The sequence below is a fragment of the Thermobia domestica genome, chromosome 7 (genome assembly GCF_964235325.1).
Source record: "Thermobia domestica chromosome 7, izTheDome1.hap1.1, whole genome shotgun sequence".
NCBI classification, from domain to species: Eukaryota; Metazoa; Arthropoda; class Insecta; order Zygentoma; family Lepismatidae; genus Thermobia; species Thermobia domestica.
Genome location: NC_137460.1, coordinates 155,740,149 through 155,753,518, shown reverse-complemented (window position 1 = coordinate 155,753,518; position 13,370 = coordinate 155,740,149). Strand labels below are relative to the sequence as shown.

The window sequence follows — 13,370 nt, the reverse complement described above, 5'->3', positions numbered from 1 at the left end:
TATTTTATTTTGATAGTTTTGTTTTAAATTTCTGTACTTGTTTAACCTTCTTTCTCTTAGATTATTATCTATAGTATTTTGGTATAATTTTCTCGCTTTTCTTGTCTTCCTCTTTAAATTTTGTAATTCGTTTGTCCAAAATGTATTATTATTTATTTCTAAAGTAGTTGTTGTTTTAGTTTTAGTTGATTTTTTTATTGCACTTTTTGTTGCTTCCTCTATCTGTTGGCCAAGTTGATCTAGGTTGCTCCCATCTTCTATTTTTGGTAATTTTATTTCGTTCCAAAATTTTTCCCAATTTATTTTATCTGGGTTATATAGAAATCTTTCGTCTCCCTTGTTTGTGACTATTTCTTGAGTTTTTGTTTTTATTATGTCGAAGATTATTATATTGTGGTCACTTTCAGTGGCCGCATCTAAAACTTTCCAATTTTTTATTAGGCTGTGCATCTTCGTTGATGCTATTGTTAGATCAATATTTGACTCTCCTTGACTGCTTCTATAAGTGGGAGGATTTCCTTCTTCGTTGATTATTGTTAAATTATTGTTCATTATTAGATCTTCCACTCTTTCTCCTCTTTTATCTGTTCTATTACTATGCCATAAATTTGATTTTGCATTCGAGTCCATGCATATTAAAATACTGTCTCCCTGGTAGATCTGACAGAAGTCATCAATATTGTTTAAAAAGGGTTCTATATCCATGCTATATTGGCAGTAACAGTTTACTAGTTTGAAATTTCCTAAAGTAGACCTTAACTCTAAACACACAGTCCAATTATCTCCGAATTGCGTAATATTTAATATCTTTATATTTTTGTTCCTATTTATAACTGCTGCCTGTGGTTTTTCACCTGTATTGTATAAATTATGGTCTCCTCCTGTGTGACTTTTAGATACAATTGTTTCCCATGTTCCCATGTTTGTTAATTTTTTGTTTCTTGTATATGGTTCTTGAAGGATAATCAAATCTGCTTCCACTTTTTCTGCCAAATCTTTGATTTCATCCATTACTGTTTTGCTTCCCTTTGCATTTAGTTGAATGACTGTTATTTTTTCTTCTTTAGCTTGGTTATTCATTTTGTTAATATGAGTTTGTCATAGTTCAAAGATTTTGTTGTTATTTTACTATTTTCTTCTATTAAAAGTCAATTCTTGCTATTGTTCTCTCATATAACAATTTGTAAGTTGCACAGTCTTGATCGTTTTTTGCACTACATTGTTTTTTCCTTTTTGTGCAAGGGATGCATACTTTCTGTTTATCCTTGTTAGGACAATTTGTCCGGTCATGATTTTCTCCACAGTGGTTACAGACTCTTCTCTCCTCTTTACAGTACTTACTTATGTGTAGGTAGTCACAGCACACCGAACACTTGGGAATAGTTATAAAATCTTTTATTGCATGGGCCTCATACATGAGATATACCCTGCCATTTTGTAGTAGCCTTCTTCTAATTCTAGAGGTGACTTCTATGACTAAATGACATTTTGTTTGATTTTTGGGTCCAGTTCGAAACCTTGGTTTTATTTCATTTTGTACTTCTCCTGTTTCTTCTTTTTCGAAGTTTTGTTCTATGAGTGTCTCTATTATTTCTTCATCTTTGAAATCAGATGGGACACTGTATATAATGAGTAATGGTTTTTTCTTCTTGGGTTGTTCTACCATTACCATTTCCTGAAGTTTCTTGTTCCTTATTATTTTTTTCATGTCTTCTTCGGTAGCAGTCTCTACAATTACTGTGTTCTTCATTTTCCTTAATGATGTAATTTTTATTTTCTCCTTTGCCGGGTTTACATTTGAACAGAATTTTCGGTGTACTTCCGTTACATTTTCGTTGTTTTTTCCTTTCAGAAATATTGTGGGCTTTTGCTTTGTTATTACTTGTTGCACCACCTGTGCTCTTTTGCTAGTCAGTCCTGTATTTTGTGCTCCCGAAAGAACTGAGGAATATGTTGGTTTGTTTTCTACTTGTTTTCCGTTTTCGGCTTTTAATTTTGCAATTTCGGTCTTTAGTCTTTCATTTTCTTGCTTCAATTTTTCGTTTTCCATTTTGAGATGCTCGTTTTTGCCTAGAGTTTTTGATTGTTGAATGAGCCATTTTGTTAGCTCCTTCTTTATGCTTTTTGCAATAGCACCACTAGCCTTGCTCCTTTTTACTGCGTTGTCCACAAATTCTAAAGCAGATTCATACGTCTGTGACATATCTCCCACTGATCCCTCCTCCTGATATTTGTCCTTTTCTCTCGCTAATTCTTGTTCGTCGGCAGATAATATTTCCTCATCTTCCTTTTTGTTTATACTTTTATTTTGATTTGAATTTACACTTTGGTACATTAAATGTCCTTGTTCCTGTTCCAGTCTATCAAGCATATCGTCATACGAGCCACTTGAATATCGCGGTAGTCTATCCATTTTATTTAATTTGTATTTCTTAGTTCTGGGGGGATCCCGCCCCCTGTTTATGTTGCAAAGTTCTTATCTGTTTTGCATATACAAGTCAGTGGAGAAAAAAAAACAAAGAAAGCTATAAAGTCCACTTACCTTGTTATGTTGATGTTTAAGTCAGCCAGAAATGTCACTATATGCACACGTGATCTTTTACTATTGTTTACTACAACACATGATACAGGATGAGTTTCCGCGGGAGAAATTCACGCACACTTAGGTCACTCACAGTTCATTTACACTTTGTCACTTCCTATGTTCGCACAAAATGCAAGCTTGCAAATATTTCTTTTTCCTCTTCAGTCTCCACGTCTTAGGTTTTTAACATTTAAAAGTTGCCATGTAATACACTAAAAACACTAGATATTTTACTAATATGTCCGTAAGTTTCTAAAATTTTTAACATCTATTTTCGCACACCTTGACGTTATACCTTTACGCGTCCACAGACAAGCGGCTACTTTCCAGCTCAGTCTGCAAACCGTACGTTTTACCGTATTTTGCCGGAGCGACACACACACGTCCACTCGCGCTCACATATATTAATATTATATGGCATACATACAAGTATATTTCAATATGGTATTGTATATACTTCACAAGCCAAGAGTACTTTACACTGTAGCGTGGGTTCCCCTTATTCGCGGGCCCATTTAAGAGCAATCGGTGAAATTGGCTTAAGACCGGTCCTGTTAGTAATATTACTAAAAATAAGTTATACTACAATTTACAGTAATATAATGTACAACTAAATTAACGACAATAAGAGTTACGTATTTATGTTTTCATTGCAACTGTTACATCCCTTTTAGTTATAAGCAATGTGAATTAAATAAGAATATAGCTACGGTTAGATAAGAGTTATATTATTTCACATAGTTTTTGAATCAAGAAATCATGATTATTGACAAGAGGCATTACGTACGGTCTAACTGCACAAAAGTGCAATACATCAGTCAACTTTGTATACTACTCGATATTTAGATTATTAAATAAATACGTTACCTTCTTATAGTGCTACAATACAACCTAAAAGTTTTAAATGTTTACAATGGAATACGAAATTGAGATAAGTCTTATATTTCAATGGTGTTTAACTTTAAAAAAGGAATTGTACTCACTTTTTAACATTTTGTGACAAAATTTATATTTAAAAAAAAACTCTTTATGTAACATCTTATTCATCTGTTCTCTGCATACTTTTATTCAAATTGTTATTTCTTTGAAACAAAATGTATATTTGTTTTCTTATTTTGCACAGTGAAAAAGGTAATTGGCTCTCGTATGTTTTAATTAATCTAAAAATTCAATACTACATGAAATGGAGATATGAAAATACAGTAAAAGTATATTTCTGTTATCGATCAATTTATGTTCCATCCTGTTTACCATCTTTAGTAGTAAACGTTGCGTGGAGAAATAGTAAATATATCATATATCATGCACAAAGTTCATTAAAAAATTGGATTCCGGGCACTGTTATGTATTTCTAATGTTTCATACTAATGTAATGTTTCGACTTCATTAAAATTAATTAACCAATCGATATAATTTATTTAGCTGACAGATCAACAGCATTATCTAGCATACTTCCGTTCGAACGTAGTCCTCTGTTTATATAGTACACTCTGTAAAGAAAAAATAGCGACACTCGCTCGGATATAGTTTTCACAACATACATTAACCAATAAGAGTTTTTACATGAACTACTGATAATATCACAATGCATATTCTTAATGAGCAGTTCATTCTTAATACTTGCGCCGCAGTTTCAAGTTTTTTATATGCATATAATGAATTTATATGCATATATTAGTAGCTATGTGTGTTTTCAGCAAAAACGGCTGTGGGAAGAATTATACATAAAAGTATGAAAAATCAACAATAACAGCACAAAACAAAACAAAATATTTCTTAAGAGTAAGACATATTGTGTACGAACATTGAGAGATACAATATCAAACTTGATTTCGTATGTGAACCATGAATTTTAGGACTTGCAAGGGAATCGTCGAGACCTTCTGCTGACAAAGCTATTGCAAAATGCAACCTTGATTTCATGGAATCACTCCCGGATTATCTGTTCCGTGAGTTCCATTCTATCCGAGATAGTTGTCTATTGAGTCTTCTGCTCATATCGACCCAAACTTTACAATTGGATTCATGTCAGGTCAGTTTGGAGGCCACATGAGTCTTTGAATAGTCATATTCTTGCACCACGTATTAACGATTTTCGTTCATTGACATGAAGCATTTACGTCCTGGAAAATTAAGTAGTCCATATCTTCTTCAGGAAAGTTATCTTTAGCTGTTTGAAGAATTTTACGTACCAGAATTTGAAGACATTTTTGTACATCAAATGACTCTTCACATTTATCCATTGTTCTGACGTCTTTGACAGTGAAGCAAACCCATACCCTCACTCAGTAACTGAATATTTGCATCTCTTAAACAAAATCCGTATCATGTTTCTCGCTCATTCACATCCACAACTTCACACCACTATCCTTTCCAACTATTCTAAACTTTTTTCAACGGAGAAAACAACATCCTTCCAGTTGTCATAAGTCCAAGTAGCATATCGACTCATAAACGTACGTGTTGAAGTCTTCAGTGTTTTTGTTAGTTTCGACTTTCCAGGCGTTTTTTTCTTCGTAATATCCTCCTCATACAGTTAGCACAATTCAGTCGTACGACTGACTGCAGTTCCAAGATCAAAATGATTTTTGGGGAAGTCATTCCTTAAATCTGCAGTGCCATTGATTTTATATGGTGATGCTTTCTTTTTTCTATTACACTGTTGACGAAGGGATGATTTCTTATACTATTTTTGCTTGTTAATTACTCTTTCCGCCGTCGAATGGTAAATTCTGAGTATTCCAGCCATCTCCCTTAGAGATGTAACTTAGCTGTGCAAAGCAAGAAGTATGCATTGTTTACGTGACGACAAGTCACATTTCTTACCAATCATACTTGTTTACAGTTCACATGTAGCAACAATTTCATACAAAAACAACACTGCACAACAACAATATTGCCACTTGACACTGCTCAAACAATTACAAATCATAGAACAATCACAAAATGCTAATTACCTGGGCTTACACATCACAAATGTAGTGCAGAATTCTCACTCCAATAACTTACTAGACGCTTTGAGGTGCCATCTGGAGAGAATATTACTGATACATAAATAATTAGTAAGCGCTATTGTACACCATAGGTGTCACAGATAATGGAAATGAATTATTACACTTATAATGTCCTTCTATTCCTCTTCTAGCCGGCTGCAACTATGGTTTTCTGTGTAAGTTACCTTGAGAATTGAGGTGTCGCTATTTTTTCTTTACAGAGTGTATTTACAAAAGAATTATGGGTTTCTAAACGCGTTATCACTTGTCCTGTGTTTTAAACTAATGCATTTTCTATTTTACAAGCTATAAAGGAACTCATGAAATTTGTTCCCTGGAAAGGAGAGGTTGTTGTGTCATCAGATTTTATCTCCACTCAGTGCCGAAGCTATAAAGGGACCTGGAGGGCCAAACCCCCTACTTAAAAACTTGTCCGCTCCACTACCCACCCTGCTCAGTAGTGGCCATGTTGCTACAAATTAAAATAATGAAAACGGTAATACTGGTCCATAATCACGTTGTGTATCAATCTATTTTAAAGCACACCCGTAACTATCCCAAAGTTTTGAGTTAAGCACTGGAAGAAAAGTCGTTTTCATAGTGTGTCTGGAGTATAATGCTCGTTATAAAACTATATTATGTGCCTTTGTGCTGGGTAAACATAATGGGGTTCTTTCGTTTCTTGTCACTCTTTTTCATTCTGTCAGTTAGCTCATTATCGTCTCCGTTTCCCGTAGCTTCAGAGTATAATCATAGTACGTTAAACAACAAAACTGTCTGTTGGGATTCTTTTTTATATATCTGTTTAAAAGTATTTTCAGTTTGTTTAAATTAAGAAAAGGCACGATCGTATAAGATTTTACATTTCGAGAAAGAGAAGGTATAACGGAACTACGTCACTTCATCTCAGGTGAAACCTTAGGAAAACCTTATATACATGCAGATAGCCAGTATATATAATAGTATTTAATCGCAGTTTGCTGCACAAAATGAGTTTTTTTTTTTTTTTTTTTTACAAGAAAACAACATTATATAGTTTTTATCTTTCATGATACAAGCATGCGGCCCGACCCCCCTGGCTGAGGAAAATGTATTAAATTTCTTAAGATTTTCTTAATTCAAATTTTAAAAAATACCAAACGTAATATAGCAACCAGAGATTGGAGGCCCCCCCCCCCCAGAAAATTTTCTTCGGGTGCCCATGGATACAAGTATTTTCTTTTGACATTATATAATTGAGATAAATCTTTCCTCGGAAGCCCATCTATTTCCTTTAGGTGTCTCTTGGTACTCAATGTAAAAAAATATTTGTATTAGGTTAATTTCACTAGTAATGATATCCTTTTTTTCAAACGCGTGAAAAATATGTTCAAAAATTTCAATATTCCGAATATTAAAATATAGCACTAGAAAATAAAACTATTCCAATTATTATCTGTATTAAAATACTAGATTTACGCGTATATGTTTGTCCCCACAGAAAAGTTTATATGTTTGTCTCCAGTCCTTTCGACAATGAGGTATTGAACCCACAAGTGCTAGAAACGTGCCGTTTTCATTGGTCGATTCCAAATTGTGTGTAAATTGTCCAGTTCTAATGAATATTTAAAAAACATGGCCATTAGTTCTTTATTAAATTTTTAGGGTTTCACTGGAAGTACTGATTTTTTTAAATAATAAAGCTTCATACCCTACTAATTATATATTACAACATCACATAGTTGTATATAGGGATTGTATATCTCTCAGGTGTTTGTTTCATGGCCAAATGATAAGAAAACGAAGGATAACCATTTCTCCAGTCTAATGGGGCGTTTACACTTAGTCGATTTGCGTTCGATTCAGTTGAATTGACGTCACTTTCAACTTAATCGACCGTGTAAACGGGATTTCAACTTAATCGCTTGTTGATCGAAGGAGACTAATCGACTGGCAACTGAATTGAAAGACGTTCTATTTCCTGTGGTCAGATTGCCTAGCGAATACGACTAGATTGCCTAATGTAAACACCTGATTCCAAAACATTTTCAGGGGAAAGGAAAAGTGTCCGGCATGCGGTTATGCTTATTTTACATTAAATTACTTTTATAATTATTTGAGAAAAATTAATGTTTATGGAATACAAAAAATACTCTTTACAGAAATATTGCTACTAGAGGAACAACACTAGGTTAATTCATCAAATGAATTTAAAAATCACAACTGCTGATCTACGTAATAAAATTAAAAATATTAAATGCTTTGAAAAGGTCAGGTGCAGGTGTGGAAGATATACTTCAACAAAAGATAGCTTGGTTCATGAAGCCGATCGCTTTTTACGCTAGATTATATAAGCTCCATTAGAACGTAGAGATCTACTTTTGTCGCATCACTAGAAAGAATTGTTGAAAAATTATAAATCTTTCACTAATATCCTTTTTATTATAACCTAAAAAGTTTCCACTAGACAGGACGAAGCTGATGGGTCCTCGTGGTAGCGCGGGAGGGGGAAGTCCGAAGAGACCAGGAGCTCCAGCGATGGTAGGTGTGCGCGCAATCGAAGGTAGTGGAAAAAAGTTGATTTTGGCAATGATACGAGTTTCAATAGCACTTGTTATGGTTTCATATTGGTAACGCTGCACTTGTAAACATAAAATAAAGGTCCTGTACACTGTGCAGAAATATGCCACAGGTGGAAAATAGCATCTAATAGAGCCATCTTTCATACACACTCACTTATTTTATCCATCGTAAAGCACTTGTAATTATTTTACACTAGTAACCTTACACTTGTAAACCTAAATATAGGTGTATTACTTTGTCTTTAATTCTGATGCCTGCAGAAATTTGCTCCTTATAAACATGTTTTCATGCAAAGTATTGAATTTTCTCTGTAAATCTTCCAAAATAGAATGCACCAAAACTAAACCTGCACCCGTTAGTAACGTGGCAAGTGTTATGATTTGACCTGTTAAAAATAATCTATTATTTTGTGCTAAGCAAAGGTTTTGCTGCTCCTAGTCTATGCGCTTTAAATACCATTCTTGCTTTACCTTCAGTGTGAGCGGTCCCGGGTAATATTCTCGGTGGGAGCACTTGATCTAAAAACTATAAAAAGCTTTTTAATGCGAACCATCCTGAATGAGGTTTCCTTATTCACACTAGGCAAACGCCGGGGTGGTACCTAACATAGATCCTAGGTCTCTTCGTTCGTCAATTATTTCTTTCTACCCTTTCAGTGTGCTCGCCGATGGACGTCATCCCAGAAAAACGTGACGGGCTAACATGTCCTTTGATGCCGAAAGCCCAGAAATCTAAATCCTAAATCTAAATTCTCGCTTTTAGTAGCTACCTAACACAAGTTGGTTAGTGCTTTTTGTAGCTATTTACTGTTAGCTTTTATGGCACTTCGCTATACTTGTACCGATAACAGCTAAGAATTTTTAAAGTAAATCTGCATCCAGTAATGCACGTCCGCCCTTCTGCAAGAGTAAAACTGCTGTTGAAATACATGGATACATTACTAATAAAACTCCAACTGACCAAAACAGTATATATATTTTAAAATTATATGTTTGTGTTATAGTTTCGGCTATGTAGCATAGCCTTCCTCATTATAATGAGTACTTAGATAATATAGATAATGGTTACATTATGATTCTAAGTATGTGTACCTAAACTGGGACTGCACGGTTTCCACTTACTAATGACTATCCTACTAAAGAGCTTGTCAATTTTACGAGATAATGTTAATTTTAAAAAATCATATTTTTCATTATTTAATGATTTTTTAATACATTGTATAGTGCAAGTTTATAATAGACCGTTATAAAAATGACAATTTTATGGTAAAAAAGAGTTGGCTATAGATGAAAGTAGATTAATATGATATTGATTTCCACTGGTGGAACATTTTTGCAAAATGAAGGTAAGCAGTATTTTATGTTAACAAGTGGTATACTGCGGTTATGATGAATGACTCCATATGAAAGACGACTGTATATTAATTTCACCAGCGGAGTCTTTCTCTATAATATAAGAAAGTATATTTTATGTTTACAAGTTTAGTTATTACTGTGGAACCATGACAAGTGCTTAAACATAAACAAAGATTCTCTACTGAAAATTCTTTCATCAAAGTACACGTGTACTATGCTTCTAAATACTGTTTTCTTAATATAAATTCCCTTATCCAACACCATTTTCTTTTCTTTTTTCTTGTCACTGCTATTTAATTTCGTCCCTTAATTCTTCTGCTATAACACCACAAATTGTACCAATTACTTTTTGCTTGGACATCTTTAAAATTGCCAGTCGATTTCGAATCTACCAGAGGAGAGCTAGTCGACAAGCAGCATTCAATTTCGGTTGAAACAATTGAACCCATCCATCGATCTGATTCGATTCGGCCTAGTTGCTTCAATTTAGTCGCAAATGCTGCGAGTCGATTTAGCCGTGCGACTAAATCGACTAAGTGTAAACGCCCCATAAGATGAATCTTCATTGTTTGGAGAGTTTTTTAATGAACTCCGTATATAACTGACATAATTAATTGTGAGTAATTTATTTACTTATTACATAATGCATATGAAAAGAAAGAAAACACTGGTTATATATGAATTAGAAATTGCAACACAAGTCGGCTCAAATTTTGCAAACGGTGCGAGATATTGAAAAAAAATTAGTCGAAAAAATTTCCCCTTTATGATTCCCCTTGCCGATATGTATGAAGGCGTTCTTCACTTGCATCTGCAAAAGGACATGTACAGATATGAGAAATGACAAGGAGATTCATGCTCATATGTGAATAATGCGCTGTGCAGAGAGCACAGGTTCAGCTAGTTGAAAATTAATTCCTGCACTTACTTCTGTTATGTTCTTTATTCGTGGATGTGCATTAATTACAGAAGTTACAGTTACAGTTACATACTGTTGCATGCATTAATTACAGTTACATACAAGCCTACCAACATGAAGTGTTCTGTTGCAACAAATAGGTCTCTTTAATAAAAGTGAGTTCTCCATATGCTCTTTGGTCTGGCGAAGTTTTGTTAATTTTAACCAAATTACTTGTTAAGAGAAAGAGCAGTAGGCAAGTTTCACTAATACTCATGCACTAAAACTTATAATTACTATTATTTAATATTTTAATATAGACACTTATATAAACTTTATGTACAAAATCCTGTATGTAAACAAATACATGTTTTCTAGTGCGACAGATTGTCTATTACAATCAAAATGAAAGTGACTATGTTTCTAACTTAATAACTCTTGAATCATCAGACCGACCTCGATAAAATTTTCAACATAGATGAGTTTCGGGATGGTCTTTATCATTTTACTTTGAAGGTGCAACTTCAGGAAAGAGGAGACGGGAAAATGACATATTAGTGTCGAATCCACAATTTTCGGGGTCGCTGAAATGAACAATGACACTTCCGATGCCATTTAAATCAAAATTCAGACCCACAACTTGGAGAAGGGAGGGAGTATATAATAATTATAGAAAATGACTGATATTAGTGTCGAATCGATAGCTTTCGGGGTCGCTAAGATGAACAGTGATACTTCCGGCCTTTTAAATCCAAATTCAGCCCCGCAACTTGGCGGAAGGGAATGTATAGGTTTATTGAAAATCATTTTTTTTTTGTTTGTTTGTTTTCGTTTTCCTTTTTCTTTCAGGAGAAAGAGCTGCGAATCTTTGTTCCTTCTTGAAGCCAGTTAATAATATTCAGGGATCTTTCCCTCGCTGGTACGTCCTCGCGCTTCCTTTTGTTTATTCCTTTTTCGCACGGTAATTTAAACCATAAAGGCTCTGAACCGACCAGATTTTTTTTCTGAAAAGACTGATGTCTCCCAACAAATTTGTCTGTCGCTAATTTAATGGCCATTAGAGATGGAAAGTTGAGGGTTGAATTCCTGAGATAAATAAAGCAATAAGGCAAAAGTGAACGGTGAACAAAAGTCAGACTCTCTCTTTCACAAATGGGCATTCAGTAAATGGATATGTGCATTCAAGATGCAGCATTCAATTATCTATACAAGCTGGTTACGAGTCTTTTGTTTTGACCACGGGTGCAGTCCAAACTACCGTTTCCTCCTGCCAATTTAACAATTTAGGATTTAGCTTCTTTACGGGATGTGTAGCTCGGTGCAACGACATTGCGCAAATTTTTCTAAAGATTAGATCGTTGATAATCTAAGTAATTTATGTCTTATTAACGAGGAGCAGAAAGTGCTGAAATTGCGCAAATTTCCGCCGCGACGTTGCCAACAACAGGATTTAAGGAATTGTGTGAAATTTTGCATCGAAATGAAATGTATAAAGCTATTCCTTTATGAGATATATTTTATTGCATTCTAATATTTACAAAGCAACATACTTATTTACAGAAAATTTCATTTTACAGTTTGAATGCTTGAAATTTAAATCCTACAGCTTTTAAAAATGTCATACGTGCCTTCTCATAGTTTCTCTGCGAATTCCTGAACTCAGCATACTTCCTCATGACAAACTCGCTCCTTTTGACTTCTGCTGGTCTTTGGGCCTTTGAAATTCCTTTTAATATGGACGTTATTTTCATGGCAGTTTCCGTTTGGATCTCTAACAAAGCAGAAATCACCGTATGAATATCAGGAGCAGGGAAGTAAAATTGACTATTATAATGTCTGTGAAAAGCTTCTGGTCCATTTGTCGTCCGACGCATCGTGGATGGTATAGACGCCCACATGACAGGTGGATACCTAAAATTAATAAAATAAAAAGATCCTTAGTTCATGCACACAATTATTGACAATTTATATAAAACACTAAAACATTTATAACACTAGATTCAAGAAATATTTATAGTCTTGGTCCGTAATTTGTTTACAACTATCAAAACCTGCATTTTAATCTACGTCTTACATGAAGACAGAAGAAAATTTCACTATAACTAAGTTGCATTGAGAGAAAATACCATATCAGCACAACCATTAATGTTGTGTTCAAACTAGGACAACAGTTTTTGCAGTATTAAGAGTTATTGAAGCATGTGCTACTATAGATGAAATTCAAAAGGAAGCTACTTACTTGCAACCGTCTTCTATGTAGTTTTCTAGGACGTAATCGGAAAATTTATGCCCTGTATCATCCGGCGTCATTGATATTAGTTGAGTAAAGGCATCTGATACTTCTGTTGGATGTAAATATGGCAACCCAAAAAATGCCTTTATCCATGAACCTGTAAGAAAAGCAATAATAATAATAATAATAATAATAATAATAATAATAATAATAATAATAATAATAATAATTTGTTAGAATAAGCAAGCATTGGGAAAGTAGTGAAATTGATGGATCTTACTGTTGGCTTTATAATTTCTTCATTTCGTACATTATTAGAACAGCAGTTTATTTGCTTTTAAGAATGGTGACTGAATTAAGATTCTTCAGTCAAACAGAATAAGATTCTATTTTCAACTGTATTCTGTATTAATATATAACAAAACAAAGTCCACATGGTATTATTAAATTAATAATAAAGAATAATAGACCATAATAATATCAATAATACCTAGTTCAGATTTTGGATCCATATATGCTTGTCGCAGATCATTGTCGGCTTGAATCCTCCGCCACCATGTTTGTCCCAAATGGAATCTGCAGCCACGAATGTCACAATTTGGAAACACATTCTTGATGGCTTCGTGAGCAGCTGTTTCAAAATCAACGTAAATGATTTTCAAGTCGAATCTACTGTCTAAGTTTCTTATCATCTTCCACATGGCCACATACGTATTCTTGTCTTTCTTCGGCAAAAATGCAAAAC

The 13,370-nt window shown here is 34.0% G+C and overlaps 1 protein-coding gene across 1 annotated transcript; it reads right to left on the bottom strand.

Moving 5' to 3' along the window:
* Positions 1-7,902: 7,902 nt before the first annotated feature.
* LOC145689374 (uncharacterized) lies at positions 7,903-13,167 on the bottom strand. Its single transcript, XM_081763529.1, has 3 exons — positions 12,632-13,167; positions 12,076-12,303; positions 7,903-7,948 (listed from the first exon to the last, which is right to left on the bottom strand). The coding sequence occupies exons 1-3, from the start codon at positions 12,700-12,702 to the stop codon at positions 7,903-7,905; spliced, it is 345 nt and encodes a 114-aa protein (XP_081619655.1). The 5' UTR covers positions 12,703-13,167.
* Between the last annotated feature and the right edge of the window lie 203 nt (positions 13,168-13,370).

Excerpts from the sequence above, each read along its gene's own strand:
- LOC145689374 (XM_081763529.1), bottom strand. The coding sequence starts at position 12,702 with ATGACGCCGGATGATACAGGGCATAAATTTTCCGATTACGTCCTAGAA. Across the intron at positions 12,304-12,631 it reads TACATAGAAGACGGTTGCAA|GTATCCACCTGTCATGTGGG; the intron begins GTAAGTAGCTTC and ends TATTAATTTTAG. Across the intron at positions 7,949-12,075 it reads GCAGAAGTCAAAAGGAGCGA|TGATGCGACAAAAGTAGATC; the intron begins GTTTGTCATGAG and ends AATTCTTTCTAG.